At 38.5% G+C, this 26,023-nt stretch overlaps 1 protein-coding gene across 4 annotated transcripts in view; it reads left to right on the top strand.

Annotated features, from left to right (window-relative positions):
• The window catches only part of CYFIP1 (cytoplasmic FMR1 interacting protein 1), an 82,459-nt gene that overhangs the window by 32,197 nt on the left and 24,239 nt on the right, over nucleotides 1-26,023 (top strand). For 2 of the 4 annotated variants that reach the window (XM_068182655.1, XM_068182653.1), the window contains exons 11-23: nucleotides 775-892; nucleotides 1,579-1,701; nucleotides 4,212-4,337; nucleotides 4,659-4,825; nucleotides 6,565-6,712; nucleotides 8,620-8,773; nucleotides 10,000-10,156; nucleotides 10,744-10,840; nucleotides 11,186-11,262; nucleotides 11,359-11,467; nucleotides 12,041-12,160; nucleotides 14,090-14,289; nucleotides 21,047-21,134. In XM_068182655.1, coding sequence (XP_068038756.1) covers nucleotides 775-892; nucleotides 1,579-1,701; nucleotides 4,212-4,337; nucleotides 4,659-4,825; nucleotides 6,565-6,712; nucleotides 8,620-8,773; nucleotides 10,000-10,156; nucleotides 10,744-10,840; nucleotides 11,186-11,262; nucleotides 11,359-11,467; nucleotides 12,041-12,160; nucleotides 14,090-14,289; nucleotides 21,047-21,134 — 1,684 coding nt within the window. Of the gene's footprint in view, nucleotides 1-774; nucleotides 893-1,578; nucleotides 1,702-4,211; nucleotides 4,338-4,658; nucleotides 4,826-6,564; nucleotides 6,713-8,166; nucleotides 8,315-8,619; nucleotides 8,774-9,999; nucleotides 10,157-10,743; nucleotides 10,841-11,185; nucleotides 11,263-11,358; nucleotides 11,468-12,040; nucleotides 12,161-14,089; nucleotides 14,290-21,046; nucleotides 21,135-26,023 lie in introns of those variants that run through there. The other 2 variants (XM_068182654.1, XM_068182656.1) reach the window with 2 other exon arrangements.

Consider the following 26,023-nt stretch of genomic DNA (forward strand, 5'->3'; position numbering starts at 1 on the left):
GCAAAATAGTTGGAAAATGCAGCCAGTTGTTGCATTAATGAATCCATGGTTTTTGGTTTTTGCTTTGTTCTAGTGAACCTTTCTGTGCTCCTCCAAGACCTTGCAGTTACATGAATTTAGAATGTTGTGCTTTGCATTTTAATTCCTGCAGAAAAAAACCCACATAACTTGCATGTAATTGCTAAAAGAAAATCAATGGCAATGGGTCTACTGAGCTACTAAAATATGAGGCTACTTAACATGACATTCTTGGTAGCATGTTTTTTGTGTTCCTCTTTGTAACATGTTAATAGTCTCGATAATGCCATTTTTTGTAGCTGAGAGCATACTATACACTCTTCAGAGTTCAAGAAAAATAAGCAAAAAGTATCTGCAGGTGGCTAGATGTATCTTACAGCCTATACCTGTACTTCTGCCCTACCTTTTAATCCTTTTTGGTCTTGTTCCTAAGTGCCCTTGAAGAGAGATGCTGGTTTGTATTTCATAGCAGCAGCCTTTAAAAAAAAAAAAAAAAAAAAACTCCCAAAACAGAAAAGAAAAAGTTAACAGTTTTTTCTTAAGACTTGGAAGAAGTACTATTTGAACTCAGAAGGGCAGTTCATCACTAATAGCCTGTGCAGGGGTAGAGTTAGAGGTGTGAAGAGGGAAAAAGCCTCAATCAACAGAGAAGGAAAAAAACAAGTGATGCATTATGGATCTTTCTTTGCAGTATCAGTTATACTGTTTATTGTTAAAACTGATTTAGGTGGGGTTTTTTTTTGTCTCCTGAACCAGGTGGACATGCACGTCTTCCAGCAGCAGTCCCCAGTACAATATATGTGAGCAGATGATCCAAATCAGAGAAGACCACATGCGTTTCATATCTGAACTGGCTCGTTACAGCAACAGTGAGGTGAGTGGGGTTAGAGCTACATGTGCAAATTGCACATCACTCATTAACAGTTATTATTAAGTATCTGAAAAGCAGGTAAAATCTCTGGCTAACTAAAAGGCAAAGCTTGGCCACCTGAGTCAAGAAAAACTGACTGCAGGTCTAATCCCCATTCTCTGAATTATATTTGCACTATTTAAGTTTAACATAATAATGACACATCATGCAAACTCTAACGTCCTTCAGCCTCTTTCTCTCTACGTGTCTCAGATTTATCCTAGGAATTTTGGTATGTCTCATTTAGAATATGTTGTCTAGTCCTTAGTCCAAACAGATGCTTATAACAGTTTAAACAAAACTAAGATTAGTAAAAGAATACAGAAATGCAGATGTATACACACACTCATACATATATAGTATATAGAGACAACAAATAACTATGTATACCATATATAATTGATATCTTAAATTCATCTGCAGCAACATTGTGGTCATTAGGGATACCAGTGATTTCCATCTCTTGACCAAAACCTATGAAGTTTCCTAAGTCTCTAGAAGAAAAAGCTGATGTTAGATGGTAAGGCAGGTGTTGGTACATGATGCTGTTTTAGTGCTTCAACTGATGTAGAAATTAGGCTGTGGATGCTGAATACAGCACATTCTGATGTGGATTTGAGTGTGGCTTTTTTTTTTTAAATAATGTCCAGGTGGTGACTGGGTCTGGTCGACAGGAAGCTCAAAAAACAGATGCAGAATATCGGAAGCTCTTTGATCTCTCTCTCCAAGGCCTGCAGCTTCTCTCCCAGTGGAGTGCCCATGTCATGGAAGTGGTATGTAACATGGGAAATAAAAACAGATTAAAAAAAGGTGGCTTGGTGAGGTTAGACAGAATAAAATTGCTTTGCTTTACTGGACCAAAAAATGTATGTTGTGTTTTCAAAGGATCACTGACTATTCTGAGTTGGAAGGGGCCTAACAAGAATCTTGTTCCTTTAGATTCCCTCTTCCCTCACTCATTTTCTCCTTCTGCTTCAAACCTCACTCTCAGAGGATGGCACATGAAGTCCACAGGGTCTAGGAGTAATGTTGCTGCTTTGAAATCCAGTAGCTCGTAGCTCACACAGTACACTCAACTTGTTCTATTTAGTGGATAGGCTGTGACCTGTGAACCTTCCCTGTTTTCATGTTACTCTTGGTACAAACATTTTGTAGACTAAGACTTCATCATTTCCTTCTAAACACTGTTTAAAATTATATTGTTAGAAACATCTGTACTGACATGCAGTCACCGAGGAGGTGACAGAACAGCTCCAGCTGGCTGTGTTTAGACATCACCACTGAGTAAATAGAAGCATGTATGGTTTGAACACACAAAAACGGATGGAAGGGCTCCCACTGGCTTTAGATTGGGCTTTTAGTCAAAAGAAAGGTAAAGGCAGGAAAAGGAAAATGTGTGAGGAGATGAGGGAGGGGAAATAAATAACTTCCTGAGTTGTTTCTCTATATTGTAGAAGTTTATTTTTAAAACTAAAAGGATGTCAGTTAGAAAAGTGACTGTGCTTTTTTCCAATAAGAAGCTGCTTAAGGTAGAAATTGAAGAGGAGGATGCCGGAGTCCTTGTTATACTGCAGACACTGGATAAAAGCTGTGTGCCTCAGTTGAACCAAAACATGTTCTAGGAAGGGTTGAATTGTGACTTACTGTGTGAGAGAAGCCAGACTTGCTTCTCTTCTGCCTCAGATGTCTCGGGGACATGAGATAGTTTGCACTGTGTGACTCCACAGTGGGCATAGCTGGTGAACCAGTTTTCCCTCTCGTTTGTATTTTTAACTGCCTCTTTCAAAAGCCAGTAGATGAGTCATGCTTTTCCCTGTATTACTCTATTCCTGTTTAAGTCCACAGTGTATTTAATGGTGAAATCTTGTTCTCCTTGTCTCTTCTTAAGGGAGTTTGCTGTCATCTATTCCTTGCCTCTGCAGCTCCTAGACTTGCACCTTTTATTTCTGTCATCACAAATTGCTGCGTCCAGGGTCTCTTCACAGTGAAAATCTTCCTATTTTATTATATCTCTGCAAGAAGTCTCTCATTCTTAGCTCTGTTTCTGTCCTGCTCATTCCAGGACAAACTTTCTCTGGGATTCACAGCAGGTTTTTTGGGTATTCTCACTGCTTTTCATTGTCTTTCTAGTTTAAATGGATTCCCATAAATACTTCTTACCTAAGTTCAAGTTTGTGTTCATCTTCTCCCTGTCCTACTGAGAATTAATTCTGATACGGAGTATCCTAATTATTTACCTGTCTCCACCTTCACTGAGTCTCCATGAACATAGTTACATACATCATGTTCTGGTTAAAACTTGCAGCATATGTTTGTTGTGCATGTTAACCCTGTCAGTGTAATGCCCTCTAAGAACTTCTTTGTTTAATCATTTCCCCAGTGCCCTCTTTGTAGCACTCAGGTTGCAGGGTGTGACGCTCCTCTTTGCCATAGGTGAATTGGTGCTGTTAATCCATTATAGTAGGCAAATTTATATTGATCTGTAATCCAGTATTAATGCTAAGGTGATGCCAACCAGATCTTGCTATGTGCTGAACTCAAACTGTGAGAAAATTCTATTTAAATGTGACTAGGATTTTTCACCTGATGTACCCTGATGGGTGTTAGGTCAGCCTGACACTGCTCAGGAACATTTAGAGCTGTGTTTGCAGTGACTGAAAAGGCAGTATTTAAGAGAAGTGCATGCTGTGCAGATCATATTGTCCCAGAGAATACAGCTATTTTCACACATTTCAGCCTAGTAAACTTAACAATCAAGCCCCCTGAAAAAAAACCCCAAACCAACAACAACCCAAACCTGTAGTTTTTTGGTTGTGTTTTCAAATCTAAATATGAATATTTCATCAAGTAGAAAGCACCTCTTTTTATGTGTGGGTCTGATGGATTTTTTTTTCTTACGTTCTGAAGTCTTTCTATGTTTCTCATATTTGAAGCAGAGAAGAAACGTTTGCCTGTGTTAACATTTGCACAGTAAAAAACACCCTTATGTGCAATACTTGTTGAGTTTGAGTTGCATTTCTTTGGAATAATACAGAATCACTGGTTTTCAGGAAAAGTTTTTAGGAAAATTATTGTTTGGCTTTTCCACCAGGTAGTAGTTTAAGAATTTATGCAATGTTTGAACGTATTACCAAATACTATTCTTCAAATATTCATGAAAACACTGCAGTATTTCTCAAAGCATGTTATTTGTGTCCAGCTGTGTTTTGTGTTTCTCAGGCATTTTTGTTTCTTTTTGTTCCCCCCATCTTTTTTTCTTCCTCTTATGCCTTGTGAACTGCAGTACTCATGGAAGCTGGTGCACCCAACAGACAAATATTCTAATAAAGATTGTCCTGACAATGCAGAAGAGTATGAAAGAGCAACAAGATACAATTATACTAGTGAGGAGAAGTTTGCTTTGGTTGAGGTAAGAGAAATGTTTTTCTGTAGGGATTTTCCAAAGATTAATTCTGTGCAAAAGAGAACATTCTCTATAAGCATTTGGCATACCCAGTGCAAAAAGACAGCCTGCCCTGTGCTGACTCTGAAACAGCCTGTGTTCCTCCATTCAGTAAATAGGAGGAGCACAGCAAATCTATCCTTTGTCATTTGTAACTTGTTAATTCCTCTTTTCTCATTTTTGTATTTAAAAATGCACCGTTTGTGCAAATATAGAAAAAAAATAAGAAAAATACATTTATCGGTTTTTTTTTTTTGTTTTTTTTTTTTTTTTTTTTTTTTTTTGCAGGTGATTGCCATGATCAAAGGTCTTCAGGTGCTGATGGGACGAATGGAAAGTGTTTTCAATCATGCCATTCGTCATACGATTTATGCAGCTCTTCAGGACTTTGCCCAGGTCACACTTAGGGAGCCATTAAGACAAGCCATTAAAAAGAAGAAAAATGTCATTCAGAGGTAGCATTACTGTTCTCATATTTTTCTATATTCTTTTCTCCAGACCTTAGTAAAGTAGTTGCAGAATTGCACAGATGTGAAATTTTACCTGAGTCTATACTCCCAATCTGTCTAGCATTCGTGGTTACCTTGGCTGGATATGAGTTGAAGTTGAAGCAGGCTGAAGTTGAAATGAATGGCTGCCAGCATGGCTGCAGCAGGAGTACAGGTTGTCCTGAGCCTCTTAGGACTACTTTAGGAAGTCTTGTGTTCCCTGTTGTATATTTTTATTTTAAGAAAATACAAATGCAGTAACACTGAAAGCAAAATCAGTGTTTGTGTTTTGAAGAAAGGTTTCACTGTCCACTTTATGCTTCCACTGTTTCCTTTCTTTGTGTCTTTCTCTCCTCTCTCTTCCTCTCTTAATGTTCTGTGTTATTTCTCAGCTGCTGCTGCTTTTGGTTTATTAGCCTTACACTTTTCTTCCAGTGCTCCATCTGCCCACGCTGATGGGTGACATTTCCTGACCTTCTTTTCTTTTTGTCCGAAATTGTTTGCTTTTAATCTTGACTTGTTTACCATTTGTTTACTCCCACATTTCATTGCAAAGCTCCTAGAGGTGAAAGTCCTTAGCTAATTAGGCTATTGCTAAGTACTCTGGCTGCCACAAAAATGTCATCATAAGTTTAAAATAAATAAATTGCTCCACATTATCAGGTTTGCAGGGAGAGTGTTTTTGTCACGGGATTTTAATGAAATAGAAAAATATTACTTTCATACCTGCTTAGATTTGGGATGAGACTTTTTCTTGATCATTCAGCATGCCACAGATTATGTCTGACTGTGTTCCTGGCAAGTATGTGAGTTCCAGTTCAGTATTTGGACCTAAAAGTGTGAAGCTGTTTGTGTAAATTTCAGCTGAATTCTGGAATCAGAATTTCTTCTGGAAAGAGGAATTCTGCTTTTTTTCACTTTAAGCCATCATTGTCTCTCTTTAATTTGGTTAATAATCTACTTTGGTTTGATTGAATGTTAATTGGATTCGTAGTGAATATGCATTCATATTAGTATGAGTTTGGTTTGATTGATCCACCCCTGGGGTCCTCAGCACAAGGAAGATGTGGACCTGTTAGAAACGGTCCAGAGGGCCATGAGGATGATCAGGGGGCTGGAACACTTGTGATATGAAGATGGGCTGGGAGAGCTGGGGTAGTTCAGTGTGGAGAAGTACAGGCTCTGGGAGACCGTATTACAGCTTTCCTGTACCTTGGAGGGGCTTATGACAAAGAGGGAGAAGGACTTTTTTATGCAGGCAGATAGTGACAGGACAAGGGGCAATGGTTTTACTGGAAGAGGAAGGCAGGTTTAGGTTATGTATTAGGAAGAAATTCTTTATTTGGAGGGTAATGGAGCACTGTAACAGTTTGTCCAGAGAAGTTGTGGGTGTCCCATCCCTGGAAGTGTTCAAGGCCAGCTTGAATGGGGCCCTGAGCAACCTGATGTAGTGAAAGGTGTCCCTGCCCTTGGCAGGGGGAAAGTTGGAACTAGGTGGTCTTTAAGGGCTCTTTAATGGTTATTTTGTGGGTGTGTCATTCTTGAAAACATTGGTGAAATTCTTTGTTCTTGCTTGGAATTACCCTGAGGTCCTGAATGCTGTTGCAAAGTTTCTCTGCTCATGGAAGAATGCTTTAAAAAAAGTAAAGTGTTCTGTCAGGGCACTTGGATGTGCTGCAGTCTGAAGTTGTGGGAATTGTGTTCAGTGTTTTGCAGGCCATAAGGAAGACAGTGTGTGACTGGGAAGCAGGGCACGAGCCATTCAATGACCCAGCTCTAAGGGGAGAGAAGGACCCCAAAAGTGGTTTTGACATCAAAGTCCCAAGACGGGCAGTTGGACCCTCCAGCACCCAGGTATTTTCCTGTCTGGTGGTTGTGATACCTGTCAACAAGGTGTTTTCTTTCTGTCCTGAACTATTTTAAAATTGCAGGTTTTATTGAGGTCTTTTTTTAATGCTAAAAATCTACTCTGATTTATATTTGCGAAATTAAATGCGCATAACCAAGATCCTCTGCTAGGATTGCTGGAATTTTCTACTCTGATACATAATTTTTCCAAGGGTTCAGTCTCTTTAATTTGATTTTCTGGGAACAAATATTTTCTCATTGAGCTCTTAATGTTTTTAAATAATATTTTTGAACTATATGAATTATTTCTTGGCTGACTCAAGACTGACTTCTATCTCTGTTACGGCTGGTGAAATTTTTTTTCTTAAATCACACTATTCAGTAGATGTCTAGTAGTTTTAAAATATGTTTAAAATATAAATTAATGTCTGTTAAAATATGTCTAGTAGTTTTAAAATATAAAATTAATTTTAAAATATAAATTAATGTCTGTTAAAGTATGTGACTTCTGACAATATCCCAGTGTTCAGTAATGAATGATAAAGCTGGTCCTTGGAATCTAATATGTCTGCTGCTACCACTAAAATGAGATATTTCAAATGTTTTCTGTGGTAGTCATCAAAATCCCATCCTCATCAAAATCCCATACCTAGATGCTCATTCTTGTTACCTCCATATAGTTCTCTTTTCATTTGTGGATGTGTTTGGAGAATGTATGGTCTGATATTCATAGCTCATCTGAGAAAATGAGGTACTGAGTACTTGGGGTGAAAAATTGAAGGCAGCTGTGGTTTGTGAAGACAATCTTTTAATACCTAAAATGTGTGGGAAAGAGTGCACGTATGGTTAATCATTTTGGATAATAAAAAGCTGCTTGGTTTGTGAGAAGATTGGTTTAATGAAGATTTTGTTTTGATAATTGCAGAAAAATTGTTTTGATTTCTAATTTCCTGGGGTGAAAGAAAAGGTTAAATATCACCACCAGTTTGCTTCTTCTGTGCTTTAAGGGCTTTACTTCACCTTTGCAACAGGCTGTTCAGAGTATGTGGTTCTCTCTGCTTTTTCTGCTCTTGGGCTGGCACGCTTGTCTGTCTGGGTTGACAGGAAGGCAAGAGGTCAAATTTTAGATAGGTTTTTCTCAGTTTCATGTGGTTCTAAAATGGCTCTGTATGAACGGGTAATTGGTGCTAAATCATTTTTAAATCAATTGATAAGCTAATGGCTCTCTGAGCATCCTCTGAAATGAGCAGGAGCTTTCCCTTTGCTTGAGGGATCCCCAGATTGCAGTGATTTTTCTGAACAACCTTTCTGTATGGCCTCCTCTGCATGCTTACTGTGCTGCTTTTCATTTTTAACAAACTAACATGTTTTCTCTGCTTCTCTTTCCCGTTCCTTATTTACCCATGTGTTTTTATTAACGGATTCTCTTCCCCTGCCTGCCCCTGTCTGTTGGTTTTTAGCTCTTCATGGTTCGCACTATGACAGAGTCCTTAAACTCTGCTGAGCTGTTGAAGCAGCTCAAGTCTCTGGGATTGGAAAAGCTATTGCATGTGACACACAAGTTTCTGAGGCAGTCCTACATCTATCCGCCTCTTTTAAACTTTGGTGGTAAGACATTACTTATTACTTTTACTTTTTGTGGTGATGTGAACTGTTCCACTGCAAATGGTCTGCTGCTGAGTGTCAGTGGAGGTCCCCTTGGCATGGGTAGGCATTTGTGCTGGTGTGTAGGCTAGTGTTGCATCTGTTCCTCCTGCCTCAAAGGCTTTTATCCACACAGTGCCAGTTTTCAGTTTGAAATGGAGCAGTCGCTTACTGATAGTAATTCTCAGTGTTGCTCAACTAATGTACCATGTGTATTTTCCTTTTTTCCCCTCCCCTTTCCACCATAATTGTTTCCTTTAATGATACAGCTTTACATGGTGAGAACTATGTTAGAGTCCCTCATTGCTGACAAAAGTGGTTCCAAGAAAACCTTGAGAAGTAGCCTTGAGGGGCCCACCATATTGGACATAGAAAAATTCCATCGCGAGTCTTTCTTCTACACTCATTTGATAAATTTCAGTGGTAAGATATGTAGATGATCAGTGTACAGCTTAGCATGTCCTAACACCTCTAACACGATCTGGAAAATGTTTCCGATTGCCTAAGTCAACTCAACCTTTGGTTTATTTATCAAAAGCCTTGGTCTGTCCAAAGTTTTTCTGAGATGGTGCTTAGCATTGTGGTGGGATTTTTATTTTGACTTGTTATACGTTTGTTTCTAATGCGTCAAATTTCATATTGTTACCTTCTTTTTCTATTTTCTTTATGTATGTACTTACATAAACAATAAGCCTATACACACTGAAATTTTTTTAAAGGAAGTAGTTTTTGTGTTTTGGGAAATTTTTTTTTTGTTTTTGTTTTAAGTACAGAGGAAACAAATTCTCTGTTGTGGTAAATTTGATGTCATTTCACTACTCTTACTATTCAGTTAATTGTAATCGGAAACATGCTGTCCTAAAGAATTCACCTACTGACATTGAGTGTACCTAGTCCTTGTCATCACCATGCTGTGTTGTCTTTCATTTTTGTTTTGCTGCGGGTCTCCTTTACCCTTGGAGAAGGGGGAGCCTGTTAATGCCAGTCGTAGTGCTGCTGGGGAACAGTGCTGCAAAAGGTCTTCAGAAGGTCTTAGTGTAAAAAGTTCATTCCTGTTTTAGTTCGTGAGCCTTCAGGAAAGGCAGGATTGTACCAAGTGTTTTCTGGAGAGGTGGGAAGCACACCTCTGCGCCCTTGATGGCATCCTTAGAAACTTGTTGTTTTAATCCCTACTTCATGTGTCTGTCTGTCATTTCCTGCCCATCTAATCAACAGGAACATGTGGAGCAGTTCAGTCCTCCATAGGGAGGGATGGTACTTGTAGTTCCAGTGCATTTTTGCCTCCTTCACTTACTGCTTCCCAAATTCAGTGTATGGCTTTCTCAGCCCCCAACTGAGAAATTCAACTAGAAATCCCTTTTTAGTGGTGTACACAATTTTTATGTTTAACTGATAGTCTCTTCCAGTTCCATTCCTTTTTTTTTTTCTATAAGAAGGCACCATTTTGGGGGCCAGTGAGGAGTTCAAAACTCTTACAAAAAGTCATGGCATTTACATTTTGAATTTGCTTTAGATTATATGGCCTGTGTACAGCTCTAGTGACTTGCACCTGCTTTTTTTTGTTTTGCATTGCATCATCAGAATCACAGTTGTATTGTACCTGATGTATTTGTATAAGAAGTGTAATTCTCCCTTATTCATTCTGAAAGAAACCCTGCAGCAATGCTGTGATCTGTCCCAGCTGTGGTTCAGAGAATTCTTCTTAGAGCTGACCATGGGCAGAAGAATCCAGTTTCCCATTGAGATGTCCATGCCTTGGATTTTGACGGATCATATTTTGGAGACAAAAGAGGCATCAATGATGGAGTAAGACCCGCTTGTGCTCTTCCACTGAATGATTATTCTTAATGATTGCCATTCCTTATTATAATGTTGCTCCTTTAATTGTTTTTAACATTGTAGTCACTGAGAAGGTATTCTCAATGACTCAAGTAGTCATTGTGAAGGTATTCTAAACTTTAATAAAATTTTTGTCTTACGTTTGCCTATTTTCAGAGTCTCTAAGTTTTCTTTTTGAAGTGAGTAAATGCTAAACCTTTCATATCATTGCACCAGCCACATATTTTGCTCCTTGAGTTCTCCTTACTTATTCTTGAAAGATGTCAAACATAATGCATAGTGGTTAAAACCAAGTTCCATTTTGATGGACAGCTACATCTAGAAAACAAGTTTTGGACTTCAAACGTATCTACCTTTCCTTGAACCAACAAATATTTTCTTAAAGGAAAAATTGCGATCCTTTTTATATAAACTGAAAAAGGAAAATATCCTGTTTTCGTGAACCACTTGTGGATTGCAATATTGAGTGGCTTACATCCTCTTGACTGCACCATCCTAAAGTATCATGACTTTTGTACGCATGTAACCCTCGTGTTTTATTCTTTTTCTTGCAGGTATGTTCTGTATTCTTTGGACCTTTATAATGACAGCGCTCATTATGCACTTACCAAATTTAAGAAGCAGTTCCTCTATGATGAAATTGAGGCAGAGGTAAAGTACCCTTACTTACTTGAGAAAAATCATCTGTACCTGAATGCGAAGATCATGCTAAAGGGAAAGGCCTTTTTAGGAGATTCAGAACAGCTGGAGATAACAGCAAAACTGAGAAGACTGACCAGAAGATGAGTAACTGGTGGGGTGATATGTTGTGAGGAATGCTGTAGACCTGTGCAAAAATGCCTCACATTAATCGTGAAAATTGAACTACATCTCTTGTACTGGGAAATTTGGATCTATTAACTTCCTTGACTATGTTTGATAAAGAGTGGGAGGTCCTAGATAAGCTCTTTTTTAAATATTAAGTATCTCTAAACATATGATATTTTTCTCCCCAAGGTAAACCTGTGTTTTGACCAATTTGTCTACAAGCTGGCAGACCAAATATTTGCATACTACAAGGCAATGGCTGGCAGGTAGCTATTCCTTTCACTGTGAGAGCTTTTCTTCACACTTTTCTGCTCTGCTTTGCTGTTTACTATACCTTAAGCATTTTCTTCCTTTCTTCATAGCCTGCTTCTGGATAAACGGCTGCGTTCAGAGTGCAAGAACCAGGGAGCAACCATTCAGCTGCTGCAGTCCAACCGCTACGAGACACTGTTGAAACAGAGACACGTTCAAGTGAGTTAACTCCTGCCATGTTGTATCTGAGTTGCTTGGCAGCTTTCCAGCGGTGTTGATTTATGTAGGTAGACAAAACTCATTTTGTGCTTCATGTTCTGTCATCTCGGTAGCATAACTGAACACTTGAGATCTGTTTTTTTGTTACATGAAGGTGTAAATTAAGAAAGAAATCTTAAAGGATCCTATTTTAAAGCAAATGTCTGTTGCACTTAGGAAAATATGAGGCAAATAGGAATGCCATGGGTGGTAGCATTGTCTTCCCAGTAATGTCTTTCACCAGTGTTCAGTATGTCGTTGGCACGATGTCATGGAAGCATAAAATGCTGATATAAGTACTTAAATGTAGATGCAATGTGTAGTTTTACTCTTTTTGTGAGAATTGGGATGCAAATTGTAGTACCACATTTGCTGATGAATTTATAAATTTTGTCCATCTGCTTTGTTTCGGTGTGTTTGGGATGCAAGTTCCCAAAGTGACAGTCTGTTAATCTGGGGAGTCTCATAGTCCTTGTACAGTTTGTCTTGTAACCTGGCTGTCAGTTCAAAGCCTCACGGCGTGTTTTCCTTTAGCTCCTTGGCAGGTCCATAGACCTGAACCGACTGATCACTCAGCGCATTTCGGCCGCCATGTACCGGTCCATGGAGCTGGCCATTGGCCGATTCGAAAGCGAGGATTTGACTTCCATTGTGGTGAGTGTTGTGCTGCTGTTTTGCCAGATCACTGGCACACCAGTTGAGATGGAACGACCCCAAACCTACTGCAACTGAGGGCCTTGGGAGTGAAGTGTAGAGAAGGCATGTACTCAGAGCTGTGAGAAAAGAAGGAAAGCGATCACCTTGGGATTTAAAGTTCTGTAAGCGCCCATTTCTGCCCCTGCTTATAAATAAATTGCACATCAAAAAAAAAACCAGCTTTGTGCTCGGTGGAATCAAAATTCATTGATTTACTCAGGCAGCTTGATTTTGTAGCATGACAATAATAATTTTTTGTGAAGGAAAGAGCTCTGACTTGTGCTTATGGAAGAAGAGCATCTAAGCAATATTGAGGTGTCCTTTTGAGTTAGTTTCCTGATTAAAATGCTAAAAAACAAATTTTATTTCAAGACAGCATGAATTTGACAAGTAAACACGCAGTCAGCAAGGAAGATATCAGGCACATTCAGTTCTGCTGGAATGAAAAATTAAAATAAATTAAAAGTTGTGCAAAAGAGTTTACTACTGTTCTTTCTGTAATAAGATTTTTATCAGTGACATTTTGTCATGCAGTTAACTATCTTGGTTTAATTTCATTCTTTACTGAAGAGAAATCAAATACTGCACCATAAAGCCTCTTGACTTCTGAATGCTTGGTTTTATAACTTTGAATGATTGAAATGTAATTTTTCTTTTTTATGTGCAGTACACTCTTAGTGGCTGAGTGAACAGAAACCATCAATGATGTGTTCCTTAGGTCACAGGTTCTCATTGTTTGAGTAAGAAAGTGACAGAACTAAGAGTTGTCCCTTTACCATGCTCCTTTTTTTTTGGTTGTTTTGTTTGATTTTTTTTTTTTTGTGGTTTTTTTTTTTTTATTTATGCAAAATATTTTCTGTTGAAAACTGGTTGGTTTCCTCAGCTAGAAACTGATCCTAATAGATTAAGTAATCTGTAATTTCTGCTGTTTTTCACAATAAATAAATTATGGTATTTACAAGACTGGGCTATTATTTTCTCCTCAAATTGGACTTAGTTCTGTAATAATAATCATAGTGGTTTCTTTCCTTGATCTAACGTGTTCACGGGTTTAAAACTCCTTTGAAATATGGAGCACTTAAATCAGAGAGCAGTCCATGGGAAGATAGTAGTAGTTTGATACACTGCTAGAAGAAGCCACTGGATATTTCTTCAGTAGGTCACTGCACAGTAATCTTTAAAAGCAGTGCTTGGAAGTAAAGGTTGTGCTCTTTGTGCTTGATGTTTTCAGTGTCTGATGTCAATATGGAGTTATTTTATTCGAAAGAAATTTCCAAAACAGATACTAGGATTTTCTTGTCAAGGGGAGAAACATTATGAAATGCAGTACACATATATAGTCATGTAGCCTGCAGCTAGTGATTTTGTGGATACCTTCACAACATTTGTTAATGTCTGATCTGGTCTTTCATTACATCTGTTTAGCTCCTTCACTGGAGTAGACCATGAGAAGGATTTATGGTAAATGTGATGTTAGGAATAACATTACCACTACAATAGTTAGTTCACCAGTTACTCTACTGAGCAGAAATGACTTTGTGATTGCTAGTAAAGTAGGAAATGTAGAAAGGTATTTCTGGCCTATGTCTGATTATTTAAATGTTAGAGTTTTAAGTTTTGCTCAGTGGAGGAAGTGTTGGTACAAATCTGTGTTTGAGACCTATCTGCATCTGAATACCCTTAAAGTTTCAGAAGGTTTAATAAACAATCCCAAGAGTACTGATTCTTTCCAGCCCTTATTTTTAAAGTAAGAGACTGGGAGAGAGTCAATTGTTCATTTTTACTTCTTTCTAGTCTTCTCTTCCCTCAAGCTTATTTATGTACTTTGTTCAGTTTCTCCACTTTATTAAATGCATCATTCTCTTTCTTTTCCCTTGTTTTTTGTAGGAGCTGGATGGCTTGATAGAGATAAACAAAATGACTCACAAGCTTCTGAGTAGATACATGACCTTGGACAGCTTTGATGCCATGTTCAGAGAAGCCAACCACAATGTTTCGGCCCCTTATGGCAGAATCACTCTTCATGTCTTTTGGGAACTCAATTATGATTTCCTTCCAAACTACTGCTACAATGGATCAACTAACAGGTTAGCAAGGCAGCTTTTTTATTTGCAACTTTTTATTTATTCTACCACCCTTTTGCAACTTCCTTCCTAGCAAGTGCTGACAAGTTCATCTCCATTAATTTAGTGGTTTCCACTTCTAAAGCTTTACTTGAAATGAAGCAGCATGAGTCATTTTACCAAGTACTGTTAAATGTAGGAAAGCCTGTTATTTGTCCACAATAGAAGGCAAATGGAGCTGCAGCATCCAAATTCTGACGTTTTGATGATGTAGTTATGATATGCTGAAAATCAGAGTGTGTCAAATCACTGCTAAGTGCATATCAGGAAGGTATTTTGAAACAGGAGCTTCAGGGGTGAGATGACAGAAATAAAATTATATTTCTGATTCTGTGCTAATGTGAAGAAAAAGATTGTTTCTGGAGAAAGGAAGAGTTCAGTATTCACTGTAAACTGCAGTTGTAGCCTTTAAGGAGAGTGAGTTATGGAAATAGAAAGAGGAAGGTAGGATCTAAGGTTTGAATGAGGGGGAAGCACAGTGTTCAAGATTTTGCATATCTGTGCTTCCTGCTCGTGTGCTGTTTTTAGGATTTGTGTTACTTTTAGTCTTTACTCAGGTTTTGGTTAAAGCCCCATGAAGTGACAGTAAAGTGATAGTGAATATTGAGCTGTAGGAAGAGGAGGAAGCCTGTTCTCATCTTTTACTGTCTCCTTGGAGAGCTTTCCTTGTCTGACATGTTCTGTGATGGTTATGTTGTATTTTTGATCCAAGATTCTGTCTGCAAAGAAAAAAAAAAAGAGTGGTTTTTTTTGTGGTTAAGTTTTACCCAAGAAACTTCTGTTACTGGAATCTGTTTGCATGGGAAAGCTGAATTTATTTCCGAGGGAGCTTCTGTGCAGCTAATGTATCTGGAGATCAGTATTGAAATATTCAGTGTGCTGTATTAAGGATCATATAAAAATCTTGATGAAATGCTGTTCTTCCACCCATCAGCTTTATTGAAAGGCATTCAGTAGCCCCTGTACAGTTTAGTCTGTGTTCATCCTGGCTGCAAGGGCTGACGTACTGCAGACCACAGCGCTTGGGGAGTGAGTGTGAGGTGCCAAAGGACATCAGCAGGATCCTGGAGCACTGTGGCTTGTCTGTTTTCAAAATCTGTACAAGAATTGAGTTAGGCTCAGCTTGTTGGGTAATTAATTCAGGGTAATTAATTTAAGAGATGGTAAAGGGAGCCAGATCTTAGGCAGTATGTGTACCATGTGTCTGATTTCATCACAGAAGTGATTTGGTTTCAGTCAAAAGCAGCAGTTATGGAGAGAATTAATGTATGTGTTGCACATGCTATGCAATGCCCTTTTATATTTTTGGTGAGAGAGAGAACAGGAAGTTTTTAGCCTTTTTATAGTCCTTAAGCATGTTCATTGCTGCCTTGATGTTAGCATGAACTTTAAATTGATGCGCTCTCTCCGCATTCAAGCGTACAGAAAATTGAGCGCAAACACAGGAGTGCACTGTGAGGAGCTGTGTGTTTAATGCTTGCTCTTGGTAGGTTATGCCTTGCACGAAGGTTACGTGTAAACAAGGGAAGAAAAATAGTAATTAAAGGCTGGAAGAAAGAGAAATAATTGTGATGAAAAGCAGAGAGGTTACTTGGTGGTGCGAGGGGCTGGAGGCAGAGTTCCCAGAAAATGTGTCATGCCTGTGGCTAGTCTTCTTTTAATATGGTGGCTTGGTATAAGGGCTCTTCTTTTAAAGTTAGTGTTTTGGTCAGATTAACTTGTTTCCAGTACCTTTTGAAGCTCTTTTCCCAAGAATGCTTGAATGTGATAATTTCATGTATCTGTAGAAGCGTTCAGCTGTTTAGAAACCCTGCAGGTTTAGTTCAAAAGCTAAAGCTCTTCATGCAAAAGTGCTGAAACACATTGCATGTTTAATTATTTGGGACTTTAGGAATTTTTTTTTATATCTGATAATGTACTGAGATTAAACAGTGAGACTGCTATTAAAAGATTTAGCAATTTAATAATTGAAGTTCCCATTTATCTGAAATTTAGTCTCATTAATGCTGGCCAGCTGCACAGACCCAGGCACAGCAGTTTGTGGCGAAGGAATGGAGAGATGAGTGAGGGTACCTTTGCAGATGGGCCTTAGCAGTAAAGTCCAGGGGTATTTTTAAGCCACCTGTTGACCATCATGAAAGAAAGAAAAGAAACCTTTGGATAGAGCACAAGCATATGAACTGCAGGTGAGATCAAAGTTGCCTCTAGTCCAGGGTCCTGACGCTGTCAGTAGCCATGAATGGGCTGAATATGAAAACAAGGGAGGCTTGAGGTGATATTTCTCTCAGGAGACATGCCAGCCTCTAGCAAGGATTAGATGTTTCTGTAGAACAAAAATGGTGGGATGTTAGCGCATTTGTGGCCCTTTACAGGGGTATTTATTTCCCCCATTGTTTTGTCCTGTCCCTTTTATAAAGCTGTGTGGGGCTTTGGCATTCATTATGTGCTCCAGTGAGGAGTCTGCAATGAAGCTTGTGCTGCATCTCTTTTAGAAGCTCTCAAGCTATAGTCCACCAGTTATTTTACCAGAAGTGGCCATAAGCAGGTGTTTCCCACTTGTTGTCTTTTCTGTGCTGCCTGGGATTGTTTCTCAAGAGCCCTCCCTTGTGTTGGCCCTTAATTGCATGTCTTGTCAAGCCTAGTCTTTCCACACCAGCAATATTTGTCATGCTTAGGCCTGTATCTCAGTTTTTTCCTTGTGAAGTTAGGTTATCTAGTTTCAAATGACTCAAACACTTAGTCTTTGTTCCTTTTCCACTGTCTGTAGTGTCCCTTTTTCTGCCTTACTTTCTTTATTGTTTCTAAGTTGATCTTTTCCTTCCTTGACAGCTTGTTTTGTATTAAGGACTAACAGAAGAGCAAGTGTGAGACAGCCTTATATTTATTTGAATTGACGATTTTCTGTGCTTTCTTGACACAAATGATACAAGCTTCTGGAGACAGTAGTCAAACTAGTAGCTTCATCTCCTTTAACACATTACCCAAATCTGTGTTCTTTGGTATAAATTCATGTGTATAGCACTCTTCCAAATGCAGTATGACATGTTTCTTCCAAGGGTACAGATTTGTCGCAGAAGGAACAAAAAGACCAGCTTTTTATTTTTCTCCCTTCCCGACAGCCTCTCCCATTTCCTTTTGCGAGCTCGCTCTCTCTCATACTGCTTTTGAGACTGGTTTTCAGAGAGAACAGCTGTGTCTTCTTGTGTTGCATATACTCTGGCAGTCACTGTTCAGAAAAATTTTCAGCCCTTGCACATAGTTCTGGAGCAAACCTGAAAGTAGCAGTGAAAACCATCTAGTTTCTGCTACCAAGAACCAAATGGTACAGGGATGTAGGCTCATGCAAAGTAGGGGTGACTGTAGTCAACTACCTTTCTCCTCCTAAAAAGGCAACCAACCAAAGCCTTTCTGCCAAAAGGAAAAGTGACAGCAATGGGTTGGCAGCTCTGTTACTCTCTCATGCGGTATTTTCCTTGCTGTTTCCTCTGTTCTCTCCGTCTTGGCATCTGTGTTTAAGAAGGGTGAGTCAAATCTAGTGTTCACTGAGAGGAGGGGGTGTAGGGCTACCGTTAGTTCTGCTAGACAGGACAAACTAATTTGACAATGCTGGAAGCAAAAAGTCTTCATACCAATTACACTGGGAGGTGCAGAGGAACACTTTCTGTAGGAGCAGGGAGGGAAGACTGTCATATCTTATTACTTCTAAGATGAAGCTCAGAAAGTTTATGAATGAGGTTTGTCTGACCTGGTGCCTGCAAGGCAGCAGGCTCATTGATCAAAGCAGTCTCTTTCAGTTATCTCCTTAAACAGATTATAGTAAAATCATAGAATCATTTATATTAGTTTGTGGAGTGCTCACTATGAACTCCTTCCTGGTAGGTATCACAGAAAAATTAATATTAAATGATTTGATCTCTAAAACACTTTGGGGGCTCATGTTGTCCTCTAGCAATTCACTTGCAAAGCTTTGGTAAGCCAGAAGGCTTTTCATCTACTTAATCTACTTTGACTGCTTACAACCTGTTCTGATTAAAATGGATAAATTGCTGTGAGATCATCAACACTGATTAAAAATGAAACAGATTATCTTGGAGTATGCTGAAACCTGTATCCTACCAGTATTCAGAGGAAAGTAAAAGTTTGCTTAGCTTTAGCTTTGATATTCGAAGAGTTTCAGTCCTCCAAAGAGGCATTCCTCTTTCTTGGAGGAGGAGCAGGAGGAAGCCAACCAGCAGAATGTCAGAAAGAAAGCACACACACCACACACATGGACATTGAAAAACTTTGAAGAGCTGTAGGTGATGCTGAACTGTAAGGTTTTCATGTAGCCCTTTGTTTTTAGGGAAGAAATTTCTAATACTTACCTGAATGATATGTTGGGATTAGTCACATACCTTCTAGGATGATGCACTCTTCAGGCTGCTGTAGCCTCAATCCTAGACATAAGATTAGACATCTCTCCATAACTTAACAAGTGACTGTTATCTTTTGCCCCTATTTCCTTACTCTTTTTCTTCCTCTCTTGGCCTCTTTCAGCCAAGACAGTATAAGCAAGTGTGTTTGCTTCAAGTTTTTAAGAAAACTTTAAGACTGTTTTGCTACTACTCTGAAGCATTAGAGATGGAGAAACCCCCAGGCATGCAGAGGAGCACTAGGAAACACACAAGAGTTACTTGAGCATTTACTTGCGCTGACTGGTTTGCTCCCAGACACCGATTACATTGTAATTGAGATATATACACACAATAACTTTTTGATAAGTCTAAGAATTCTAGTTACAGTTTCCAGAGTCATGGGATGCACCCACTTACATGTTGAAACATTCCTTTCCTTGTGACCATTTTAATTTTGTAGTAACAAATCAGCTCTTGACAAATATGTCTGCACACTGAAACGCAGTCTTATCTCAAATGACATGGTATCTCTTATGATTTCATTTTAGAGATGCTCTTAGGGCTTGAAAATTGATGTCAGTTTAAAATGGAGTGGGATTTGGAGGAAAAAAAAAGAGGGGGAATAGAGTAATCTCTGTCACTGTCGTGTGTTGCAGATTACTTTGAATTCCATCAAATGTTTGCATCATCTCTGGTAAACTCATTAGTGAAGCATCTGCAGAATACAGCTTCAAGTAATCTCTCTCAAAGGAGAGTTTTCAGTTTCTGTGTAAGTGAGAGAGAATGGGAGAAACTTGCAAACTGAGGAAATAAAAATGTAAGGAGATCTAAATAATATAGTATCAAAAATAATGCATGTAAATAATGTATTTTTTCTCAAAAGCTCTAAATGCAAACTCTTTCTGGACCACAGCAAGTACAAGTATTTTTGGGAAGAGTGGCTAAGCTATGTATGAACAAGTAACTGTACCTCTTTTTGAGAAGGTTAAAAATGCAGAAAATATTGTTCTTAAGTTATAGATTCTGACTGGAATGATTCAGAAATAAAACACAGTGGAAGTAATTTTAAGCAACATGGTGTAATTTATATTGTTCTGGGTGAAACAATTTTTGATTTGCATGGCTGTTTTTGTTTTTAGCTAGAAGACGGATATATTAGAAACAGAATGTATTTCTTTCTAGGGAGAATTAATAATGAATAATTAATTTTATGTGCTGATGAAATGTAAAGAATTTAAACACAAAAAAAAAAAAACTAGATAAAATTATATCTTATGATATTATAGTGTAAGGCAAGTTTTCTTTCCTGAAACATTTTCCTAGATAGGTTTGTTTTGCTCAGGTATAACTCAGACCAGCCTGATACTATACAACTATTTGATGTACACTTCTTAAATAGCTATTTTTCCTCTTTGTTGTTCATATACAGCTTTGCAACATTTATCAAGAGATACTTTTTAGTCAAGGTAAAAAATAAAGTAGCCATTCAGCTTGTAAACACACATCCCCCAATAATTTTCTGCTGTTCGGTGAAGTAAAGCAGAATGAGAATTGTAGTAGATATTGATTAACTTCTTCCTGCACTAAAACTGCAGTGCTGCCAAATGTGCATTACACAGTCAGCAGGGGACATCAAGGGGGAAGATTTGTGATGCTTGTTCACAAGAGAACTGGGAACGGTCCTTCAGACTCTGGTGCCCTCATTTGGGATGGCTGATCCTGTCTTTGGCAGTGCTGCATATCTTTGTAGTTCTCTCACCATCCTCTTAACAGCATGCAGAGGTAAAGCTAAGCATGATTTGTATTGGTACGTGCTCACACTGAAGTATGATCAAACTTTTGAAACATTGATTTTGCTGCAAGGATTATACCCTTCCTCATGACTTTTTTTAAAGGTAACATCTTTCTCCTGATGTGAATTTTGCGGGAAAAGGCTCCAAAACATTAGACAGAAATGCCATGTTCCTCTTTGAAGGCATACTTCTTTCTCAAGGACTAAATTTTGCAAGCACATTATGCCCTGTGAGAGGCTATTGCTACTTTGTTAGCTAATTCCCTGTTTGCTGGCCTGGGCTAGTGATGAGGAGTGTTTTGGGATCCTGCACACCATGGGAAGAACAGTAGCTGTTGAACTATAGTTTGTGTCCATGCTTTTGGGAAATTCAGGCTGTGTGCTTCCCCAGTTTCTACTAGGGCTGAAAGGCTGCTGGTCTGGCTTTGGTTGTATATGCAGACAAAAGCAGTCTTCTACAGGATAGGGTGCATTAGGTGCACACCTGCTCACCTAAGGATAAATAATGAATTCTTGTTTTTATTTTTTTATATAGATTTGTTCGGACTGTGCTGCCATTTTCTCAGGAGTTTCAGCGTGACAAACAGCCTAATGCACAGCCACAGTATCTCTATGGATCAAAGGTTGGATTTAATTCCCTTTATCTTTATGGTTTGCTCATGTTTAAAGGTATCTTTTTAAATTACAGAAACTATGATATATGAAAGTTCTTAGAAATGGACTGAAATACATTTTGTATGTATTTTAAATTGAACATACACTTTTTTAAAGACTTTGCTGTGAAGCTCGCTCTATGTTTCAGCCAAAGTGCAGTTGATTAGTCTGATGTGTAGTCTTACCTGACAAAGCTAAAAATAAGCCCTTCTCTAAACCAGCTCGCATTGTTCAGTTGCTTACAGTGGCAGAACAGACTCAAAGATTAATTACTCATTAATTACTCATCTGGTGAAGTGAGAACAAGAGCCTGTCTTGGTTGCAGCTCTCCCTTGTTCCAGTGATGGAGACTGTGATGACAGAAGAAAAGGGAATAGATAGGGAAAACTGCTTCAGATGTTATCTGACTTAAGAGGAATAGAGATTCTGACCATCTTAAACTTATCAGATACCTAACTACTTCAATCATTATTTTTTTTAATGTAATGTTTCTTTGGACTCTACAGCCCCAGAGCTGCAAACTCATTGTGATGAACTTGGTGTCTTGGCCATCTCATCGTCTGTATTAGCATCATATTTCCTGCTTTGCAGTTAGGAGGGCTGGGAAGGTTTGTGCAAGTTTCCAATAGAAGGGTGCGTGATGTGCAGTCACATACTCTGTCCCTGTGGCAATCCCCAGGACTGAGGTTGGAAAGGAGCTTGTGTGGGTGACAGGCTGGAAGAGTACTTGGCACAAGAGAACACTTGGGGCTACCCAAGTGAGGAAGGTTAGCCTGTACTCACAGGACCAATGCTATGTTCCTGTGTGATAGATTTGTTCTCCCTGATCACTGCAGATTTATTTTCTTATTCTTCAGAATTATTACTTGTGTCTTAATGACAATTAAAGACATAGTACATTAACATATATTTGCATTTTTAATATGTAGTCAGAAATATTGATCTACTTCAAACGGCAGTAAAAACCAGCAGTGCTATCTTCAGCAAATCATTTGGGACTATATGTCAAGGTGTCACTCTAAATTTTGCAATGTTTTCTTGACTATCAGGGTGGCAAGCTGAAGTGTGGAAAAGATAAATGAAAATATAAGGATTAAATTAGAGGATGGACAATAAAAAAAGCTTTAAATTATTTATTATGATTTAAAATATGTACTCAGTAATACATCTAATTTATGCAAGTGAGCTGTAAGCCTTATGGGTTGCTCCTCTCAGTACCTACCTCCTACTTAAGCATGAGCATAATTAGTCCTTGTCTTACTCTTTATTTTCTGCACATCATAGCATAGTTGTATGGTGCAATTTCAACCCAGTAATCTAGGTTTTGAGATCTCTCAAGAGTTACAAATTTCAGTGCTAAAATATCTGCTGCATTTGTAAAACTTTCATGCCTTTAAAATATAAAGGAGGTAGAAAAGGATTTACATGTCTTAATGTGGAATGTAACAGCTGACTGTCTGCTCCTGTAAATAGTGTTTTATGTAATTGTTCTCCAAAAAGGAACAGTATATTATAGGAAAGTGGAATTTTCTTACATTAGAGTTACTGTATTCCTTACTATTTTAGAAACTGACCAGATGCAGCATAGAGCAAAAACCTGACTGAATTTCATAGCGATTGCTAACTTAATTTACCTAAGTGATGATAGAGTGGGGTGAGTGACAGAAGATTAACTGGGGAACACTGTTTTTTTCAGTCAGGTTACATTATTAAAATGAGTTTAGCAATCTTCATACTGAGAGCTATACATTTTCAGAATTCTTGATTATTTTACTATATGAGCAACAGCAATCAAGGGGGCAGGTCTTACTTGCCTTTCTGGGGCAAATTTCATAGCTAGATAGGCCTATGTTAGAAAATACTCATGACTCTCTCTAGTTTTAAATCTTAACAAGAGCATATTTTTATTCTTGAATTAAATGTATTTTGAAATTGAGGATATCTGAATGGAGTTTTTAACATTTCTACTTTCTATAGCTGGTAACAGATAGGAATTCTTACATTATAGAGGCTGCACTACTACAGGAGTAGCTAAAGAAATTTTTTGTTTGTGTCTCAAAGCATTCACATATTCCCAGATATTTTTAAATGGATCAAAGTATCTGGTCTATATTACTGTGTCTTGCTAACTTAGCATAGAGAGTTTTAGTAACATTCTCTTTAGCACCTAAAGTTTCCTGAGTGGTATCTTCATGTAATTAGCAAAACAAAAACCCACAGATACAGCTTCCTTCTTCTGGTTGATACGGAAGCAGAGCTGTCAGGTGGGAAGGAGCCAGCCTGCAAAAGCTCTTTAGCCTTTTAAGTGAGCTGAATTATTTTAAAAGCTTGGTTGAGCATGATCACTGAAATCCCTTTACTCAGGTAAAGTATGCGTAGGATTAATGATATTAATGTTAGCAGGTTGGAATTTGGCAACATTGGGTGACTGCATTAAATATTTTATAATATACATATAAGAAAGTATCTTTTCTGGGGACTTGAACTAGCTTTCCATTAAATACTTGGTTCTATAGAGGTTGTGTAGACCAGAATTGAAGGGCTTTCTTTCTGTCTTATACAACACTTTCCAAATATCGTCATATTTTTATGTCTCTGGCATTTTATAGATGCTAACTCATTTATTTTGTGAAAAATACATGTTTGAAAGGTACTTCTCACTGTGAATATAATGGTTTTTATCTACTGCTGGTGCACAAATTAAAGTCAGTTTGCACTATGTTGCAACTTGCTATCAGTTTGGTAATCACTTGGAATGTTTGCCCCGTACTCGATGACTGTTAATATTGAGTAGTGACTTACCAAATCTAATGCAAAATTGCCTGAATGAACCTGAATTAATCTGTAATAAAACTTTCTCAGCAAGAAACAAAGAATCATGTAGCTCTGTGAGCATGTGATGACATGAGTTTTTCAAAACTAGAGCAGAAAACACATTACATTACACTCTGCATGAATTGCTCATTTGCAGCAGCTGCAAGATGGTCCATTGCTTGTGAGATGATATAAATGTTTGTCTTAGAAGTGCACAGTAAACTCTGTGGGTGGAATGGTTTTATATTTAGAGAAGGTAAATCCCTTAGGAGGCACTACCATGGTAGCTCTTTGCCTTCTCAGTCAGATATAAGCATGTCTTCTGGTTATACGTGTTTGTGTATAAATAACAAAATGCAGTAGGTGAATTGCCTCAAAACTGCTTTAAGCAGAACTGCTCCTTGTTCTCAGTGTGGCATGTACATGTGTATATAACATAAATGTGTGGCTCTATATGTATTGGACTGCCTTAAAACCCACATAAAGAAACGGACATGCAGAGAAGTAAACAGGTTTCCAAGAGCCCAAGATGTTGGCAGAGATTGACTGTGTGTCTCTTGGCTTCATCCCATTAGTATTAAAATAATCTTTTCTTGATGAAAACCTAATCAGAGAAGTGTTACTGTTAATTTGATTACAAGATAATTTTAAAGCATTTTCTCTGTCCTCGCTACCCAGGCACCCCTTTTTGGCACTAAACCTGTTGTGTTGGCTTCATGCTCTGATGAGGGTTTTTCAGTGCCTATTTCATGTAACACCGTCATTTGAAACAGCAGTGAACTGTTACTCTCACAGTTTATTTGAGACTGACATGCAAGACAAAGAAAAACGTGTTAGCTGGAGGAAGTGCTCTGCAGCAGGTGGAGAACATGTTATTGCTAACTTCACACAATAAAAATGCCTTTTGAAGTGTTTTCTGAAAGTCATACTCGCCCCCATTCAGCAAGTGTTCCGTGTGTCATGCTTATCCTACTCAAAAAAAAAAAAGTTAAGAAAGATTCATCACACTTATGCCAGCTTCTCCTTAGCACTCAGAGTCGATGCATTTCACAAGTCGTGGGAATTGTTGTCAAAATAGAGTAGCTGAAAAGATCCGCTACCTGCTGTGAAATGTTCATGGGGAACTCTCTTGCCAATATTGTAACCCCCCTTAGCTGCCAGGGCTGGTGGAGAGGGATGGCAGCTGCCCAGCCAGCAGCTCTCCAGCCTTCACTGGTACAACGGAGCTGTGTCAGAGAGAGCTGACTTCACACATATTCGTACCAAGAGCAAGTGAGTGCCTGCAGTCACAGTGCACCTTTGGTTTTTTTAGGCATAATATACAGCAATACTAAGATTTATTATGTTTTTATGGAACACAAATGCACTTGAGAGGTTTTAAACAGGGTGACTTGTACATGTAAATCAGACACTTGTCACGTTGTGAGGGTGAACAAATTTCTGTCCAAAGGACCTGGGCACTTTGCCATGAAGCTCAAGGCAAAGTGAGATGATCAGCAGGTTTTCTTGTTAGAAAAATAAAATGCATTTTGGCATGTTTTTGCTATTTTGCCCCCCTTCATTACACAGAATGTACTGTGCAATTGGAAAGAAATTTGCAGTTGATTAATGCTTGTTATCATTAAAACTGAAAGGGAAAGAGAAAAGGAAGGGCCAGGAGCTGTGTCTCTGAATTCCATTTCTCTGCAGGGAGTCTCTAGCCCATGGAGCAGAAGGTAGCTTGTGATGGGAGCAGAAGAGTGGAAAACACAATAACCCAGGATATTTCCTTAGGTAGACTTGTCCTTACAAAGTCACTATCTTGCATGTATTTAGTCTGAGGGAAAATAAGACAGATGAGAGGATACAATTAAAATCCTGGTGAGTTTATCTTACATGCTAAGACTGACCTCAGTGCAGATGGGAGGGATGGACAACACCACGGGCAGTGAAGTGCGTTGCCTAAGTATAGTACAGCTTGTAGTGTGTGTTTTGGGAAGCAGCTGGGATTGTCAGGGTAAAACTCACCCTGGCAAACCACTGCACTCTGTGTGCATGTTCCAGT

Source organism: Anomalospiza imberbis, chromosome 2, assembly GCF_031753505.1.
Source record: "Anomalospiza imberbis isolate Cuckoo-Finch-1a 21T00152 chromosome 2, ASM3175350v1, whole genome shotgun sequence".
In the NCBI taxonomy this organism is placed as follows: Eukaryota; Metazoa; Chordata; class Aves; order Passeriformes; family Viduidae; genus Anomalospiza; species Anomalospiza imberbis.